At 41.0% G+C, this 20,839-nt stretch overlaps 2 protein-coding genes across 3 annotated transcripts; one reads left to right on the forward strand and one right to left on the reverse strand.

The window, feature by feature from the left end:
- Positions 1-4,360: 4,360 nt before the first annotated feature.
- mfsd8l2 (major facilitator superfamily domain containing 8-like 2) lies at positions 4,361-13,637 on the reverse strand. 2 transcript variants are annotated; one of them, XM_083541194.1, is made up of 12 exons: positions 13,174-13,637; positions 11,748-11,933; positions 11,147-11,209; positions 10,935-11,054; positions 10,551-10,630; positions 10,089-10,386; positions 8,483-8,556; positions 7,513-7,726; positions 6,502-6,624; positions 6,272-6,402; positions 6,089-6,194; positions 4,361-4,865 (listed from the first exon to the last, which is right to left on the reverse strand). In XM_083541194.1, exons 1-11 carry the CDS (start codon positions 13,247-13,249, stop codon positions 6,114-6,116), a joined length of 1,446 nt encoding a protein of 481 aa, XP_083397320.1. In that variant the 5' UTR covers positions 13,250-13,637; the 3' UTR covers positions 4,361-4,865; positions 6,089-6,113. The 2 variants fall into 2 exon arrangements, with proteins under 2 accessions (XP_083397320.1, XP_083397321.1); XM_083541195.1 differs by having other exon boundaries at positions 4,361-4,883.
- Positions 13,638-13,941: 304 nt separating this feature from the next.
- Positions 13,942-18,055, forward strand: kcnmb3 (potassium calcium-activated channel subfamily M regulatory beta subunit 3). The gene is made up of 4 exons (XM_083542397.1): positions 13,942-14,170; positions 15,871-16,086; positions 16,163-16,337; positions 16,469-18,055. The coding sequence occupies exons 1-4, from the start codon at positions 14,136-14,138 to the stop codon at positions 16,844-16,846; spliced, it is 804 nt and encodes a 267-aa protein (XP_083398523.1). The 5' UTR covers positions 13,942-14,135; the 3' UTR covers positions 16,847-18,055.
- Positions 18,056-20,839: the final 2,784 nt, after the last annotated feature.

Genomic DNA, 20,839 nt, shown 5'->3' on the forward strand with positions numbered 1-20,839 from the left:
GAATCGGAAAAAAAAGTCAGATGCCTCCATTTACATGATGTCTCTGACAAGGAATTTGGAGATTAAGTGATAAGACCTAACGCTAGATCAGCTCACCCCATGTTACCTCAATGCATGCAATAAGATTGGAATGTGCTTCGTTTTGAACATCCCATTACACGATATTTGCTTTTCGCTGTTCAACAACCTCCACTCTTCTGGGAAGATATTCAGGTTCTGATGTAGGTGAGGCGAGGAGGCCTGGAGTGCAGCCAGTGTGAACAATTCATTCCAAAGGTGTTTAGTAGGGTTTGACTTGTATAGCTGGTCCCTCAAGATCTTTCACACACTTCTAACCTATATAAAGTATATCTTCATGAAGCTGCCTTGGTGTACAGTGGCACTGTCATGCTGAAACATCTTGTACAATTGTGTGAGTCAAGATTTGAGGTAACAGTTTGTGGAAGAAGCACATATAGCTGGAACAGTGGCTGAAATCTGATTGGACAAAAAAATCTAACATCCACATACACGTACTGGAAGCAGTGCAGCCAAGAGAAACGCTACGAAATGAAGATACAATTTCTTGGAGCAAATATTAGAATTTAGGTTGTAAATGTAGGTCAGTGCTTTTGATAGTGTTTAGTCCAGCAGAGAAGGCTTTACTGGCCCTGACCGCCCACCACTGAGCTGGAAATAATCAGGTGTCCCCAAAATTTTACGCATATAGATACCTCACATTTTCTTACTGCTTTTACAAGAAATGGTATATAAGCAACACCTCTAGAAGATCAGCAAAAAAAGGCATTTACAAGACAATATTTCCTCACGTTAATTCACCACTTTACAAAGAGACATGTTAGAGATCTGTGTGAGGGCACAGTAAATACCTAGTTAGCTAAACTCAACACATGTTACACAGAAGAGTGTTTCACGAAGTATACAGCTTAGCTAGCTAAACTCACCTTAAGTTACCTCACAGCCTTAGCATGAATGAGCACAACAGAAGCTTTATTCTAACCATAACATTTTGTTCTTATATTGAACACATTTTACCTCAGAAACTCCAAGCAAAGCTAACGGATATTACTTAGCAGTACAGCGTTGTCAGCTTTTCACTAGTATTTATTTGTTTATAATTTTTTATAGTGTTTTACTGTGGAAACCGTAAGTTTAAGGGGGGGAGGGGGGGGTTGCACACTAGTGTGTGTAGTTTGTTTCCTGTCGGTGTGGAATTAAAGGTGTACCGACAGTTGTTCATTGTAGCTATAGAATTCTTCTAAATGAAACTGATAGAATGTAAATTTGATGGCGGCATAAAAATAGCAGGAAAAAATCCTGTAAGCCATTAAAGCCTCAGGTTATTATTCAATTGCTCATCTTGAAGCATTTCCTGTGTGTTTCAGGTTAAGCGATTTCCTTCTGTGATGGATTTCGCCCATGTACCGACCTTTCCAGATTGAAAGAAGACGAATCGTTCCCGGACCCGTGTTTAATGTTGTATCCGTGAACCAGCTTTCTTTCGCTCAGAATGACTCCATATGTGAGTGACGCATTAGCTGTGCTCAGTAAACTCTACGATGTGCGCCCTTCGACCCCCCGGTCCTGACCGAGGCAGCTGTCTTGCTGCCCTCACATGGCCGTGGTTTGCCCTCTGCTGTTTTATATTAGATGTTCGGCAAGCTCGGACGACAAAGTCGATCGCAGAATGCCGTGTGACGCATGACAAGCTTGTCAAATAGGGTTTTGAGTGGGATATAAGCACTACCCGCTGCTTCGAAACGACGTCTGTGACATCTGAGTACATGGAAAAAAGAGTGACTTTTGCACCTACATTAGCACTGGGTGCTGTTCTTATACAAAAATGCTTTCATGGAGTCACGGTGAATCTGAGCTCCTGACAGTTTTCAATGAAAGACGAGACACGTAATCACTGAAAATATGTTATGATTTATCTCAGGCCTCCTCAAATCACCTACATTATTACCTGACTTTACAAACACCCTTGTGGCTGAATGATTCTCTACAAATCTCCACAAAAATCTAGTGGAACATCCACCCAGAAGAATGAAGATTATTATATCAGTAAATAGGGTCTAATCTGCAATCGGATGTTCAAAAAGTACACCTCAATCTTATGCTTAGGTCTCCACAATCTTTTGTCCATGTAGTGTATATTTATATTGGAAGGTCTGTGATGAATTAAGCAGCTCTGGTGTTAATTTGATGGTTCGGTGCAGTATTCCTGTGAGAATTTCCTGTTTTAGCTACCATAAAACAAATCACTGTTTTCCACAATCATAGTAATGAGAAATCCAGATGCTGGTTTCCTCCCAGGTTCCCAGAATGCAATGCAGATATCTGGTCGAGGTGTTCAGGGATATAGAGATGGGGAGCACAATGACGTAAGAAAGTTGAAGCTTTGGAAGATGTGTAAGGGATTGAAGCGCTGCCGCATCGCAATTATTTTTCGTAATGATGGAGTAAAGTAATACGACCTACAGTTATGTGAAATTCAAAAAGTATTGTTTGATTCTGCAAAGTTATCGTAAATTATGACAATCTAATTTCGAATTCACTTTAAATACAATTGTGATTTGAGCTGAAGGTAGTAGCAAGTAATAGTATATTTCTTACTCGAGCCACATTTGTGAGAACCAGCTAGCATGTTAGTAACCCATTTTCTGAAAAGAATCTAGCTATGTGTCTGATTTCTAAACCTCATAAACTTACCCCAAACCTTACCCTTGATATCAAGAAAGCTCTTTAGGAAGGAAATTCCTGAAGGTTGTGTAAAAGTAGAGCGGATAAGATGGCGACCCGGGGAAAGCAAGCGGCGTGGCGAGGTGAGGTTACAAAAATCTGAACTGTAACACAGCTGGAGCGTTCGTCAAGCGTTTATTAACAGCAGGGACACGAGGGATCATAAATATTTACCTTCTCCGGGCGCAATAAGGAGCTGAGGGGAATATCATTACCGAGCCGTCACTCAGCATCAGGGCAGCATGTCTGGCAGAATTATGAGGGGGGTTATGATGAATAATGTCACGACGCTTTTTAAATCAATCGCATTAACAGGCCCAGAGTGCGTATGTGCGTGTGTGTGTGTGTGTGTGTGGTCTGCTGGGTGTGTGTTGGTGTATGTATATATATGTGTGTGTGAGACCGGGATTACAACCTGTCAGGCCACACACAGAGACAGAGGAGGGATTGAGAGATAATCTGGATTAAAGTGTGAGAGGTTAAACACTCTGGCTTTCTGGTGGGCTGAAAAAAAAAAAAAAAACACCCAAGACAGATGTGCATAAACACCCCAAAAGAATAAAAAAAAATCAATTTTGCATTAGAAAGCGTTAAAAAACAGAGCTTGTTAAAATTCTGTGGCGATTCTTCGTTCTGCAAAGTCGTCACCTTTTGTCAAGATGGAACAGTTCTGGTTGTGAGTTTTGGGTTATTAAAAGTAAACAGGGACAGCCGGGATGAGCGAATCATAGCGGAGGTTTGTTTGAGAGTTATTTCACGTTTTATTAAACACACACAAAAACAAATGCACACTTTTGTCTTACTATCCTTACAAGGACCTTCCAGGTATCCCCACAAGGTCAAAAATCAAGGTCAGATTCTTGTCATAGACCTTTCCATATGGTCCCCATAAACATCCTTGTGTTCGACTTGCTCTCCTTATAAAGACCTTTTAATATTTACTGTGCTCATGGAAGGTCCTTATAAGGGTAGTAAGGCATTAAAGTGTGTTTGTTTGTCTACATTGTTAGTATTATATTCTGGTCCTTGTGAGGAGATTTGAGCCCCAGAACCCCAAACCACCCATACACACACATTTTATATATTCTCAAAGACTTGGCATCGACATAATGATTACCGCATCTACAGGTCATGCAATATTGAATCCTAAATCAAACTTTCGGGCTGTTAAAATAAAAGTGGAAAATGCTTGTGGGGACCAGACATAAAGTCAGAAAAGGTCTCTTTAGGAACACTTGATATGTGATTGTCTTACTGTCCTGATGTGGACCTTATAATTCTTAATAATTTCAGTGGAAGGTCCTTATAAGGATGAATGTGCGTGTGTTTTTATTTACTTATTTTATCTTTTCAAGGACAAAGTGCCCCCACAAGATCAAAAATACAATATTCCTATCATTGTATATTCATTTGTCCACATGTCCACACACACATTTTTGTCCTATAACCCTTATAAGGACCTTCCACTGATGTCATAATCAAAGCAGCTAAAGGTAATGCTGTGGTAAAATCTTATACCTAACCATACCTGTGACCTCAGCAACTGAATTAGCACAAAACTTTACTTTTTTTTTACTTTATCTTTTTTAAATACAGAAGCAAACAAGCAAACAAATTGTGTGTCAAAACTGCTAAATATACCTGTCCTTGTGTGGACACTTGGTCCACAATAAGATATAAAAACACAAACATGCATACGCACACGCACACACACACACACACACATTAACACTCAGTGTTGTGGAGGAATAGCGCCCTCGTCTGTACAATCACTGTAAAACTACTGTCACACAAATGTAAGCAAAGCGACAAATGAACGTTGAAATGAATGAATGATTGTGTGTTTCGTGGATGAACGCTGTTCCATATTTACACTGCTGTACATTTTAAGCAAAACTGTGCAAATAACATAAGCAGAACTGTTGTGTCTGGGTGAGCATATGTGTGGGCGTATGCCTATGAGTGTGTGTTGTGTGTGTTGTGTGTGTGTGTCCGTTCCTCTCGCAGGCCGAGGTCTGCTGCTCCTGGCACGAGCCGGTAGCTACCACTGCTCTGGCATCTGTTCCACCGAGCACCACACGCACTGAAAACTTGGGCCAGACGGACCGCCGTGAGCCGCAATCCTGAATGGAAATATAACCCTATCAAAAATGTAGATTTTTCATTTTCAGCAGCACCGCTGGGATCAAGCTTGTTTTGTCCATGTCTTCATTTCTTATCAGACTATAAAGAGGACTTCCGGACTGTACAGTATAATTCTAATTTATCACTGACAGTTTTTTCATACCATAGAAACAGTTCTAAAGTAATCGTTCTTGATTTTAAGCGTCCTACAGGAAACCTTCCTCTGTGCAACGACGTGACTTAATAGCGCCATAAATCACCTGCGGTCCTGACGCTCTGCCTCCTTGTGTTGTTTCATCTAACGTCGGAGCAGCTGTGTTCAATACACACAAGTGGTTACTTTCAGAACAAAGTGTCGGAGCAGCGAGAGGGCTTTTCATTACAACACATCCAAAAACTAATTTCAAATCACTGGTGACCTCACCACAGTATCTGTTCTTTACAACAAAATGAAACAGCTAGGTAGCTACACTAAACCTTCATGTCAACATTCCATTAGCTAGGGCAAAGGTCCCCAAACACCTGATCATGACTGGGGACTGGGCCATGGAAAAGTTGCTACCGGGTCACAAGAACATTCCTGTAGATATGACTAATATTTATTGTGCATTTTGCACAAAAAAATTTAATTAATTTAATATAAAACTGGCCCATTGTATATAAAATGTTAAAGACCCCAGAGTGTATCAAAGATTTAACTAGCAAGAGAAAACTAGCAAGTCTAAACAACCATTAATGGCTAGTTGACTACAAAAAACTGAACTGATTTTTCAGATATACATAACTAGGGAATTGGGAAGATAAGATTGCCGAGTGTACGTTAACTAGCTAGTCAAGTAGACTACTTAACTGCTTAATTGTTACTAGCTAGTTGACAATTTTTAATTAGTTAGCCAGAGTAAAAAAAATCAACCTAGCATAAACGTAGCTGAGCTGCGTAAAACTAGCACATTGTCTACAAAAAGGGTTCGCTAGCTAAGCTCCTTTGGCCTAACTGACATGTTGGCTGTATTAAATTCGCTAGTCTGAATGAAAATAAACACACGTCAGCTATCTAAAAATGTCTTATTAGCGTGAAAAGTTAGCTTTTTAGATAAAAATACAGTTGGCTAGCCTGTGGAAACGGTAACTAGCTGTTTGGGCAACATTCTTGCTACTTAAAATGAGAATTAAGAAAACTAGCTAAGCCAGCTGCTAAGCCAGTCATCGTCGTCCCCCTCACCTGTATGAACAATTGACTTCATCCTCTATCCCTCGCTCTCGGAGTCATCTGCGTGCCGCACCACGGGGGGCTCCACCAGTTTTTCGTAGGACAGCACCATCATGATCTGACAAACAACACACCATGAAAACGTCTGTATTGGACTTTACATTTCGTGTGGTAAATAAGCAGAGTCTTACTGACCATGATGAGTGTGAGGAGGAAGAGCATCATTCCCAGCATCACGTACAAGTTCCCAGTTAAACCACCAGCCCAGAGTGGCCCCAGGATTGTGGCAAGACCTCCGATGGAGCGCCGGACACCCTGACTAAAGCCTGCGTAGATATCCACACACACAACACACACACACACACACATGTAATGACTGATCTACAGATTTTATCTATCAGTTTGGATCGTATTCTCACACACACCTTGTGTCTTCTCCGCAGTGACTTTGGAGAACAGGGTCACCTGAGACACCGCCACAAAGGGAAGCCCCAACAGCTGCAGGAAAACCCCAACGATGAACTCGGTCAGCTGGAGCGCAAAGCCGCCTGACACACACAAACACACACACACACACACACACACACATAGTATATGCAACAACACACATTTGTAACATGCTACATTTTTAAAGATGTTCAATAGGGTTTGAGCTCTATAGCAGGTCAATCAACACACTTCCAACCTATGGAAAGCATATCTTCATGGATCTGGCCTCAGGGGCATTGCCACGCTAGAACACGTTCGGGTCTCAAGTGAAGGGGAAATTTCAGGGATCATTTTGGGGAAGAGGCACATATGGGTAGAAAAAGGCAAACCCGAGAGTGACCAGAACAAATCACGTGCACTTGTATCGTTTCCATAGTAACAACATGCACAAGGTTTACCGTAACTAATTAAAAAAAAAAAAATTTATTTCTTTGTTTCTTTGGTACTTTGTTTATTTTATGTATTTCGCCCTTTTGCCCTAGGTCTCACGATATTGCGTGTATTTTATTTATTTATTTTGTTTGTTTGTTTCTTCGTTGTACGGCAAAACATACGTCTTTTTTTTTTCTTAAAAAAAAATCAGGCAGGATAAATTTTAAATCAGGCAGGATAAATTTCAAAATCCTTCCACGGTTCGAAGTCTTTTGCACTCGACTATAAGATACAAGTAAAAAAAAATAACATGCAAGCACGCACGCACACACACACACACACACGCACACACACACACACACACACACATGTACATTTGATATTGCAGGAAGAAAAGAGCATCGCTCTACACGCACCACCTGGCATCAAACAGGGCCGGCATATTGTGGCTGTCCACACGCAGGTGTGTGCCAGTCTGTCCGGGCATGTGGCCAACACAGCTCTTGTATTTTATAACCCACCCACACACACTAGCACTCACACACACTTACACACAGTCACACACGTACCCTTACCCTTGGGGTCTGCCAGGAAGATGAGGCACCAGACGCAGGCCACGCAGCTCACGAGCAAACCAGCGGCGAGCAGCACGCGTTCCTCAAACACGTGGCTCAGCCAGCGCACCAGGAAGAAGCCGGCGATCACCTCCACGCCGCAGAGGCCGTACATCACGCTGTTCCCCAGCTCACCGAACCCGAAGTACTTCTGCGTCATTGGCGTCACCATGGTCTGCACCGCACACTTGCGTTAAACTTCTACTGGTATTATGCGAACAACCACCATACTTTAAACACTTTTTTAAGTTGCTGTTCCCATGGAGACGATCAGACTTGAGATCTCAGGGCGCAAAGCATTGAGGCTTCACCATAAAAAAAAAAAGAATTATGTAACTCTAAACGGATAAAAAAAATTGGAGTAGTAATAGAACACTTAAGGGCTTTGTGTTCTTTATGTACGCAAATCTGGGAATGTTTTATTCGTCTTATACAACGAGAAATTTTTTCTACCCTGTATGGCCAAAAGTATTGGGACACCATAAGGACAAAGCCAGATCAATAAAAATATGCTTCCACATGTGGGCGTAGGCCTGCATTAGAGCTCCAACCCTATTAAACACCTGTGGGATGATTTTTTTTTAAGCTGAATGGACCCTAGGCCTCCGCATCTGCCCTACATCAGTACCTGACTTATCTAAAAAACCTTGTGGCTGAATGAATCTCCACAAATCTCCACAAAATCCAGTGGAACATCTTCCCAGAAGATGGAGTGGAACTGCAAATGGGGCACTACATGTGGAATGGGATGTTCAAAAAGCACATAAATCATATGTGCAGGTGTCCACAAATTTTTGGCCATACAGTGTATCTATTGATATTCATTAAAGTACCACATATTACCACATACACACATATTACCACATACACACACACACACGCCGATATGTTCACCGTATCACGAAATAAAAGGAGACGAGCCGGAACGCACCTCGAGCGCGGTCTGATTAAAAAGCGTGATGAACTGCGCGGTGAGAAGAACCACCACCTCCTCCCTGAGGAACTCTAGAGAGAGAGAGAAAAGAGAGAGAGAAATAGAGAGAGGGATAAGTGAAAGAGGCGAAGCTCCGGCACAGATCGATAAAAGGCTATATTGCAATATATCACAGAAAAAAAAAAGAAAAAAAACCCCACAAACGTAGAAAAGGTGCACGGGTCAGTGAAGACTTTCTACAGTCTGAGATCATCTCCTTCAGTCACAGCTGGAGGAATCGATGAAGAGTGATCTCACACACACACCATCATACCACACACTGGTGAAGCCTCTATCTATAATCGACTCCGTTCTACCCAGGGGCTGATGAACACATTTTGCAGAGAGCTGCCCAAGGAACAATTTCTATCTACATATGTTCGGAGAAGGTCTGTAAAATCTAAAAATAAATAAATAAATATCCAAATACGAATATAAACATTGCCTTAACATTAGGTCAAAGGCAAAAACACATTGGACAGTAAATGATTGCTAGAAAGTTCTGTGTAGTCCAAATGGGACATTTGTTGTCTCAAACAGAAGAACTTGAACGTGTAGGAATGAGACCAGGAGAGATGTTAGCAGACTGCCTCACCCCCACAGTCAAACATGGAGGTTGAAGTTGAATGGTTTGAGGTTGTTTTGGAGCAGGGAAGGTTAGAGACTTATTCCAATGCGGTAAAAAAGAACCAACATGGCAACCATTCCATACTTTCATACAAAACACAATGCAATTCCATGTGGGAACCAACTTCATCATACAACAAGACAATAAACCGAAGCGTACATCCGAGCTCTGTAAGTGTTATTAATAGAGCAAACTGTCATCTGAAATGTTATTTAGTTATCCATCATGGAATGACCTGCAAAGTAACCGCACTTAAATCCTATTGAACTGCTCTGGGATGAACTGCACCACAAGGTCAGAACTACTGAAGAAGACCTTTGGCAAGTTTTACAAGAGGTATTTCAGCTGAATATCCGGATGCTGAGTGTGTGTTCGCCGTGTCCATTGCCGAATGATATTTATTCCATTTTTCTTTTATATGCCACATATAACGTTGGATAATTAATCGAGGTGATGTAATGGTATCGTGCAGCTTGCGATTTGCTGGGGTTTTTTTTGCGCTTCAGTTAATAAATAGTGGCCACGTTTTTGCCTAATTGGGCAGCTCTAATTAGATTCTGGACGTCCTGAGGATGTCCTTATGAAATAGACGAAGCGTGCTGGTGGCGGCATCATGTTGAGAACTATTCTGGAGCGGGTTGTGACAATGTGGCTCGCGTCAATATAATTATAAGATTTCATTCGGTCATTAAGAGAAGACTCCAATAAAGTCTCAAAGTCTTCCTCCTTCATGCTTTATTTCAGATAAACCTGAAGGTCAGAATAAGATAAGTGGGGTTGTTTAAAATCACTGGGTTGTGCAGGTACGTAAAGGAAATCTGAATAGAAAGTCGGTAAATATTAATCGGCAACCCCCTTCATAGTCCATTAGCTTCAATAACTGTATAGAAATTATCTTCAAATCCGTAGCACAGTTTGCGTAATCAAGAAACATACCTTGGCTGGCATTGAAGTTCTCGAAGGGGTCTTCCAGGGAGGGAGGTCTGTCCGATGCGGGCGTTGCTCCTGGCTCGGATGTGCCCAGTTCCTCTGAAAGCTGTGTCTCGGTCTGATCAGATAGCACCATGGTGCAAGACCCTGGTGTGCCATCTTGACCCTGCAAGCAAATGAGTGGCTGCTCTTCTTCCTCCCTGAGGGCAGTGTTGCTCTTGGGCACAGAGTCCAGTGGAGGCACATCCCAGTACAGCAGAAGCACGGCTAACTGGAGCACCAGCCACATGGCACACATGAAGAGCTATAGCAAGAACAGGTTGTACAGCAGCAATGGATTTAATAGAGTCACAAACATCACTTTTAAAATTAATTCTTGATCAAGACATGGTAGGGTCAGAGTGTTTGTGTCCCAAACAAAATATTAATTTACCAAATATTACGACAGAATAAGTTAGGCCGTCTTACCCCAGGGGCGGTGTATTTGTTCACGATGAATGGTCCCAGGCGAAAATCGCACAATCGTAGGAAAATGTTAAAGGCAGGCCCTGTAATAAAAAACAACAAATCAACGACAAATAGGGCACCATGGAAGTAAGACATGTCCCATTTATCTGTCTATATCCCTTGGGATGAAAACATTTTCCCACAAATTATTTCTTTCATTTCAAGAAGACATAAGAAAGAAATAAGAAATAAGACCTATCCACAGTAAGACCAAGCTTTCCCTGTCTGCACTTATTGTTGTTATTGACAAAAAGCGTATGGGTTTTTGACTATAATATATACAGCTCTCAGGAATGCAATCAGCTTTTGTTATCATCGAAAAAGCATATATGGCATTCGACTGACCAATCAGGAGTCCGGCTTGGCGTGCTGCCATCACTGCGGCGAACACTCGAGCTCGTTCTTCAGGGACGGTGGTCTGCGTCAGGAAGCCAAAAATGGACGATCCTGCACCAGCGCCAATGCCTGGGTTGGTTTTGCCATGTAAAGATTTACCCAAACAACTGTTGGTTTGCTGCATCGTCAAAACAACTGACTGTGCAAAAATGCGGTTTTACCTGCGACGAGTCGGCTGGACAGGAGAAGCCATTTCGAGTATCCCAGGAAGTACATGAAGTTCCCTGTGTGAGGAAATAGTTCTTAGTACAATATAAATCTATATGGGAGGTGGTAGCGTAGTGGTTAAGACATTGGATTTTACAGTTGAAGGCCATGAGTTAAAATCCCAGTCACACCAAGCTGCCACTTCTGGGCCCCTAAACAAGGCCCTTTACCCCATTGCAGCTGAGTTGTATGAATGAGATCAAATGGAAGTTTCTCTAGATAAGGGCATCTACCAAATGCCGTAAATGGAAACTATATAAGAAATTATGTAGTTCACACTGGGATCATTGGTAGGATGGTGTGATGTGGCCCAAAGTGAAACGGTTCACTTTCCCCAACCAAAAAAAGTCTCCTTTCCAATAACGGGACCAGAAAAAACACTTGCTTTTTTTAATTTTCTTACTAGCTTTAGATTGTGTGGTGTGTCACCAAGACAAGTCCTTGTTACCATAAACATGATAATAAACATGAGTTATTGTCACTGTCAGAAGTTTGTTTTGGCGTTAATGGAAGATAAGGCTAGAAGTAAAAAAACTTTTGGAACTCAACACTCACCCACTATCTCGAAAAGGTTGGAGAAAAGGATGATGGTCTTTGTAGTGCGGGTGCGATCGGACCAGCGACCAAATAATGGCCCTGTCACCAGGCCGCTGAAGCTAAACGCAGACAGACCGAGTCCAAGGAAGTACGGTGGGGCGTCTAGAATCTGCAGATACCTCCATATCGTAGGAAGGATAACAGCTAAGAGAAAGAGAGAAAGAAAGCGAGATGACATCATGTGTGTACATAATGTATATATATATGATAACAGACACGGGATAAAGTTTGTATCCCCATGTACTTTCAACAGGTGTCAAACTTTCAAATAGACTCCACATCTTTTTTAGGGTTGGCAAGTTAACAGGGTAACGCCCCCTTCCCAAAATAAGTCAAGTACAGAGATGCTCCATGCTCTCTTCATTGTGTTTTGCAGGTTTACAGACCACACCCGCTTTCCTAAAATCTGACAAATACAGATGCTTTTACTTATTCACTAGAACTAAAAAGCTTTTACAGGCTACACCTCCTTTCATAGCACTAAAAGGGCATAGACCACACCCCCTTTGTTTCATTTTTATATATTAACAAGCCACACCCCCTTCCTAAATGTGACAGATACAGAAGCTATGCCTAATTTCCTGGATTTTACAGACCACGTTTATCCATTAAATTTTATATATTTACAGGCCACACCCCCTTCCTATAACTTGGCAGGTACAGACACTATTCCTTCTTTACTGGAACTGAAAGGTCTTTACAGGCCACGTCTCCTTTAATGAATCTGACATAGGCCACACCCCTTTGTGTTAAATTTTTACATATTTACAGGCCACACCCCCTTCCTAAATGTGACAAGTACGAAGACTATGCCTCTTTTACTGGAACTGAAATGTTTTTATAGTCCACGCCTCCTTTTATAGAACTGACAAGCACATAGGCCACACCCCTTTCATTGAATTTTATATATTTACAAGTCACACCCCCTTCCTATAATCTGGCAGGTACAGGCACTATTCCTGTTTACTGGAACTGAAAGGTCTTTACAGTCCACACCTCCTTTCATGGAACTGACAAGCACCTATGCCACACCCCTTTAAATTTTTTATATTTACAGGCCACGCCCCCTTCTTACAATATTTATAATCTAACAGGTACGGGAAATATGCCTGAGGCATAAAATTTAAAAAAAAGAAACAGAAAGCATATTTCATAATGAAAAACAATTTGATATGGGTCTAATACGTAATATAGTTTCTTTTTTTTCCATCAAATTCTGTTATACAGGTTTTGCTCTTTTCTCCTTCAAGAACTAGAGGAGAAACACACACACACACACACACACACACACACACACACACACACACACACACACACACACTTCGCATTCCATCCACAAACAATCTGCTGTAACCTCGAAATCCCCCTGAACAAAGACACTCACCATATTCAATACCACTCAGGAAAAACAGGAGTCCAATCGTGACAAAAGAAAGCTTCCTCTTTCGCCCGTAATCCATCAGTCTGACTTACAACAACGCTTTTGTTTTTTCTTTCTTTCACTCAAATGTCTTCATTGGTTCCAATTTGGTCCCTGCTTTGAGGAAACGCTCCAAACGAGAGACGTGATGCTGTCACTTATCGCCTTTCTTCTGTGTGGAGGCTGTTTCAGTGCAATGTCCTCCAATGACTACTTTTCTACAGTCAGGCAGATGTTCCATCTCTTTTAAAAAATAAAATAAAGAGATAAAACCACCTTTTGTCCAGGAGGTATTTCTGTCTTGGCCAGGCTGATCGCCTCCTGTATAGGGTCAAAGCCTCTGAAATCGTACACTGACCAGTAGCAAAGTCAATTTATTATTAATGGTGTAAATAAAGATGAGTTGCAATCGGATTCCAACTCGAATAAAAAAGTTCGGAGCAATTTGTGAAAAATACAATCAGCATTTCCAAATGAGCTTGGTTAAGGCTATATATTATATAATCTGATAGCATTTCAGTTACTTGCTTTCTTTTTTTTTCTTTTTTTTTATCCATTTCTTAGAAATGGTTGCCAAAAAAAGTATTGTCCTCTGAAAGAGTGGGTGGTGAGGGAAAAAAACTATAAATAAATGCTAGAAATATTCCTTGATATTATCTCATATCCTCAGGCCCCTAAGCTGAACAGTTTCTACAGCAGGCCTGATGATTGACTCACATTCTTCCAGGACCTTTAGCCTCAGGAGATAAAGCAGCACAGGTGTGTCCTACATTGTGGTTTTTTTCCATTTTTTTTTTTTGTGAATAGTAGATTATTTTGAATTCATTCATTATTCAAGTAGGGACGTGTCGATAAGGCAATGTTTTTTACTCGCTGTACGAGATCTGCCCTTTAGTCTTTAATAAGAATTCCCAGTGTGAGCAGTGATGCCAAGGAAAATCGTGAAAATGCATGTTTTGAGGTAAGATTTTAAGATTATGTTTGATGCTTTTAAATCAAAATTCTCAACAGGGTTGTGATTTGAAAGGATGCTATGATACTGTGCTGATGGACTATGCACTTATATAACAGCTCATGAATTTGGAACAGTATTGGAATTGCTATGGATATGCATTTAGTTTCCTTTTGGGGCCTGTGTGGAGCTCAGTATGGGCCCCATTTCTGGTATGAAATGAGGGGGACACCACATTTTCACCAAACCAGTCTGGACTGCCGATACATTTTGCTCCTACACCATTTGTGAAAATTTTCCAAAGATATACCAGTACCCAACCAGCATTTCTGAGTTGCCATGGAGAATACATTGATGGAGTTTATGGTGCTGAAAGCCCAGGGTATTGTTTCCAGTGGAAACATTTTGTACAGGACAGAGCAGAGCTCCTGTGTCTCATCATGATGATCTTTACCATCCTCATGTATTTTCAGGATCATTGTAATATATCTGTGTATCCACATCTAAACAGACCACTTTGGGCTGCATGTGGGTTGTTTTATAGGGCCGTTCTAATCAACATTTGCCTCCAATTTCACACCAGTGGACAAATTTGCTGGGGGACTGTTTGTTAACTAGAAAGTATTTTTATAAAAAAATTGGATGGTTTAAAAAGACTAAAATATCACATCTACAAGTACTATAGTTGTAATGATGAAACAAAAACAACACCTTCTAAGCACAGACTACTGTGCCTGATGACGAAAGCAGAACTTGGTAATTATCTTTCTCATTAGAAGATCTTCAATGTATCATCTTGACCTGGAGAACAGGTTTTTGCTTCATCCAAGGAATCACAACAATCTCTAACAAGAGCAAGATCCTCAGATATCATTCAGCAGAACCCTTAATTTTTTTTTTAATAATAATAATAACCACTGAATAGCTGTAGAGTGTTTGATATATAATGCAGCCAGTGCTAGTGGACTCTGAATTGTAAGCCCTACTGTTTGAGTACACATCCAGCTAAAATAATGGTCCCATTGGACATAATTATGATGTTGCCTGGTGGTGGCGGTTCCTATAGAAACCCCTGCCGGGGGCATTAGATCTCAGAAGGCAGGCCTGTTTTTTTTGTTTTTTTAACTCTAGCCTGTAAGATGCCCGTCCCCAAAGTGCCCTCTGCAGCATGATACAGATGCGAGAGTGCGCCAGAAAGTGTGCAAATCCAAATCGTTCGGCACTCCTGGAGCTCATCGAAATTAGGTATGCTTCTGAGTCCGTCCCCTCGAGGGTCCTTTAGCATTCCTGTTCACATCAACCTCCGGAGACGACGCACAAGGTGAGGGCCTGGTTCTGGCAGGAAAGTGACGATCTATGATTTTAATCTGGATTTGATTCAGGGTGGGAAATTAATTAGGTCCTAGCAAGAGTTATACATTTGGGGCTAGTATTATATGGATCATTAATACAATACATTCCGAAGCAATCGGTGTACCTTCGGCTGAAGGTGAAAAATATATTGCAAATAAAATACTGAATGAAGAGTAGCTAGAAGTTCTTTTTTCCTAGTCTTGAACTACTGACTATAGAATCTAAGGTACACTCATAAGTGAAGGTTTTGCAATTCGCATTTGATGAATGAAGTTGCAGGTAAAAAGTTCCAGCTGCTAAACCTTTGGGTTAAATCAGGGTTACTCATGGCTAAGCCAAGATGGTCTGTATTCCAGAGAAATCATTCATTACCCAGGCAGTGTGCCTAAGCCTCACAGGAGAAAACACCGTGGTGGCAGTGATGATGGTGGTGGTGAGAAGGCCAAAGCCCAGGTTCCTGTTTCCAGTGTTGGAGAGGAGAGGGCAGTGCTTCTTGGTTTCATCATGATGGCCTTCTCCATCCTCATGTACTTTGTAGTGGGGATCAATGTAGTCAAGCCGTGTATCCACAGGTAAGTTTTAAAGAAAATTGTTTTAAAAACAGTGTTTTAACATGTTGGGTTTATGGTAAGTGCTCTTGCCACGCAGTGACTGGGGCGACATCACTAATTGCTCGCTGATCCGGGCCGAGTTTCTAAATGAGTCTAAAGATCGAGGCTTTAGTTATCCGTGTCTGCAGGTCCTGGTGAACGTCACAACTGCAGCATCTGACAAAACATTGCACCTTCGCTACGATGAAGCAGCCGTCAACCTGAGCCCAGAGGTACCACTGTCAATAGTGCTGAGGGGAACTTTAGAATGCAGCCAGAAGCAATTTGCAATATGGCCATAAACATAGCAGCAACTGTTTACTAGGAAAAAATTGTTGTTGACTGCACCTTCTTTTCCCCTTAGTGTTTCTACACCCCAAGAAAACACCAAAACAAATCTGACATGGTGAGAGAGGCCCAAAATATCAAAGACTCCCTGTGTGATCGGCAAGGCCGGGATATAGGCTGCCACCTGAGCAGCAGGCGTTACCCAGAGGATGCCATCCTGACCAAGCGGCACAACCTTCACACGGCGCTGCGATGCCTTTTGTGGCCGAGCCTCATGATGTTCGGAGGGGTGTTGCTGATCGTTTTGGTCATGCTCACGCAGTTCCTTTGTCAGTTGTGTAACGAAATGATCCAAGCAGAAGAGGAAGAAATGGAGGATGGGCAAAGCACAGTGGGGTACAACAAACTCTACCAATTTCTACCTTGCAGACCTTGGAGTCCCAGCTTAGAGTAGAAACATTAAGGCAGTCAACCGACATCAGTGTCAACAATAAAATTATACTCTGGTGGTTAAAAGCTTGGACCTAGCAATCAAATCCAAGGACTGCTCTAAAATTCTTTACTACATCATCTTGATTTAGTGAAAGAACCTTGTGTAATGATTATGGTCCTGACTTGCAGGAGGTTCGGCAGCAGGTTACCGTTGTCGACTCACAGCTTCAGGGTCTCTGGTTTGACCTTGAGCTCAGGCTACTGTGAGGAGTTCTGCATTTCCTTCCAGCATCCATATCAGTGAGCTTCAGGTTATTTGGTTACCAGTAATCTTTAAATACATGCACATAGGTAGATTGACGACTTAAATTGCCCCTAGATTTGAACGCCTTACTCAGGGTATATTCCTGCTTCAGACCAGGTGTTGCTAAAACATCCAGTGATGGGGTTAAAGTTGTATAGAGGAGGAAGATCCATCTAGCAAATAATGCAGAGCCACAATAGATAGAGTTTGGTCCTGTTTTGGTGTTCATGTGCCATGGAAAGATCAGACCTCCTTCATCTCTCAAGCTCTACTTTGTTTGGTGTTTTAATATACAGAATATTTATTGTCTGGGGATAAAATTTGATCATAACATGATGGAAAGATCAGATGTACAGATATGTGTGTAACTGTTTGTTTTTTGTTCTTTATGTAACATTTTTGTGGACTCAGTGGGCAATTCCAAAAAACTTCCAACATTTTATCGATTTGCAGCCCATTAGTTTACAAGGGCAAGTGCATATGGTCACCTCTGCAACTTTTGGAGAGCACTGGTGACCATTTTTTGTTGTTGTACTTGTGACCCAAAAGCTACCAAACACCAATAGCCTCAGCTCTGATAGTAGGACAATTCTGTAAGAATAACTCATACTATAAAGGGCTATCTATGCACTATTAAGATATATGTTCCATCTTTTGTCTTAGCTTCATCCATTTTCCATTCTTTTTTTCAGCATACTTTATTTGTATGTCTCGAGATTTGGAGTTCATAATGAAAAAAAATGTCCATAATTTGGTCATTTGGGAAAACTCTTGAAGGTTGTTGGTAGAACCCTTGCTGGTGCCTTTCTACCATTAATTGCAGCTCTGTTATGTGTATTCAGGGCTAAGGTTGGCAGATTTTTCTTGAGAAGAAGAATGAAAGGTTTTGAGATCATTGCCATTAATAAACATGAGCCTTTAATTCTGAAAAATTGTTAAAAAATCAGGGAGAGAAAATTCGAATGTGATGATGTAACCACGTTATACAGAAAACTATAAAATAGCACATGATCCAGCACCACTTCATATTTTTTTATTTTTTTTTTAATGCTTCACTAGTTGTGGTGTGAAATGTTTTTGTCCTTTTTCCCTACTTCTGTATATATATTTGAAGAAAAAATCTTTCATATCAGTTGGAACCTATTGTGCCATGCTAGATTTCTGGATCAGTATCACTGTGGTCAGATAGAATTTAGTTTTATATATATATATATATATATATATATATATATATATATATATATATATATATATATATATATATATATATACATACATACATATACTGTATATATATGTATATATATATTAGTATATATCATCTTTTAATATCGAAAAGGTATATTCTTGAATTAATATATATATTTATGTATGTTAGCTCTGCTTTTGTTATTTTATTTAAATAAATGATACCTATTTAACTATAGTGCTATTTAAGTAACCCTGTTGATTTATTTAAAAAAAAAACTGAGTACTGGGCACTGGGTAATGCTGACCAACAGGATGATGGTGGTTGATCCCACTAGCCTGCAAGAAGGTCAGAGAAAAGAGAGGAAAATGGCGCTGCTCCCATATAATCGGCTCAAGAGGAACTTGGCCTGGTGATCAGAGGGATCGTGGTAGCACGGGATGTGGCGTTGGTCCCGCAACTTCTACGAAACGTTCGTTATCTCGACAGGAAGAGCAGCATGGTTCTCCTGACATTTAGGGATGTAGAGGCACTGTGGAGAGAAATTCATCAGAAACAGAGCGATTTTTTTTATCCAGTTGGACGGAGCTAACATTTTTGCGTTACATCATAAACCGGTTTTAAATGTGAATTCGATCCTAAATGTTACATCAATAATTACAGATGGAAAGGTATTGTTGAAATCAACAGCTCTGCACCTTCTTCATCTACGGCAGCCCTAAATAACTTCAAACCCTAACCTCTAACCCAAATGCCTAACTCCAACCCACAACCATTACTCTAATCCTAATCATAACCCCTAACCCTCAACTTAACACCTAACATAACCCCTAACACTAACCCCAACCTGTAAACATAACTTATTCTAACCCTAATCTCTAATCCTAATCCCTAATCATAACCCCCTAACCCTGACCACTAACTATAACTCCTGGCCCAAACCTCTAACCCAAATGCACCCTATTTCCTAACTCTATACCTAAACCCTAGCCACTAAACCTAACCCTGAACCCTAACCATAATCTGTGACTCTAACCACTAACTCCAAAACAGTAACCTCTAGCCCCTGACCCTAACCTCCAAACCATAACCCCAAACCCTATCCCCCAACCCTGTTGTGAGTGTATGTGTAAGCACATATGCGATTAGCAGGAATGTGCTTTAGTTATCAACACCGTGTAAAACCTGAGGTAATTACCTAAACTTTTATGACTAGTAACGTAACCAAAAGTGGCTCAAGCCAACATCCAGTTTATGGAGAGAAATCTGAAAAGCTCTGAGGCAAAATTCTCCCAAAAAATATTCTTCTAGAAAATACTGAGGAAAACTAGAAATTCCATTTGGTCCTTTTGAAGATTTCAGCGTCTGGAGAAATAAACCGTGAACATTGTGTCATAGACGCAGCTCCGTGTTTCTAAAACTGTTCAACAAAATAGATATAAATATATTTCTCTGGCCATGAATGATTGCTTTATCCTGGTCTATCAGGGGCCTGCCTATCAGTCCCTCGTTCCTTTAGCGTCATTAAACTCCCCTCTAAGTACAGCATTCGTTTTTTATGACAAAGCAGCTTTGTCTTTTGTAGTGCTAATCCTCTTCCCTATCAGACACTAACAGAGCACTTTCCCAAAACAAGCTCATTAATATTTATAACGCGAGCCTGCTCCGGTTAATTAACCGCACTTTTCAGGACGGCTAATCAATTTACAGACGAATGAAGCCTCCTCGGTCTTGTGTATACACAGCGTTAATGATTACACCGAATATTTTGAACGTTTAAGCAACGCTCCCGTTTAAAATCGAGGAGGAATGAGGGGTACCTCGGAGAGCATCATTTTCCCATCGACCTGGAGGACGTTTGCGGGAAGAAAAAAAAACTTGTCTTGAAGAGGAAAAGTTCAAACGAAGCTCTACAGTGCAAAAATCACAATTCCTTACACCGAATGATCGGACAGAGTGATGAATCGCCGAAGGTATGTTGGTAATGTATGAAGAACGGCAGAGGTGATACCACTGCTCCGTCAGCGTCCACCCGCACTGCCCGTCCACTGAGTGATGGATTAGCTCAGAGTATGATCGCCCACTTTTAATTGAACATCAGCAAAATGTTCTCAATGTTCCATATAGATTTTTATATAGGATTCATGAAAGGAGTCGCACGTGTCAGAGCATTGCAACAGTCCGACATGAATCCATCATGCTTACGTTTTTCACCACAGGAAAGTCTAATAATGGAGGAAGTGGTACGGATTTTGTATCATTTCATCACCAGCGCCATTTCGTTCACGTTATAAGCAGAGTCTTGTGAGGGAACGACTCGCTTGTAAATAAAAAATACTAGAAAAAAGCATTATTTTCCCCAAAATGTCACATTCCACATTTATTTATTTATTATTTAATTTATTTACTGACTGACATTGCTCTGATTGATCTCCCTTATACACAAGTCCCTCATGGAATATTCACGTTCCAGGAATTCTCGTTTGTTCCTTTCTTCCTTGATTGGACAGTAGTGATGGGAA

Source organism: Silurus aristotelis, assembly GCF_946808225.1.
Source record: "Silurus aristotelis genome assembly, chromosome: 5".
Lineage (NCBI taxonomy): Eukaryota > Metazoa > Chordata > Actinopteri > Siluriformes > Siluridae > Silurus > Silurus aristotelis.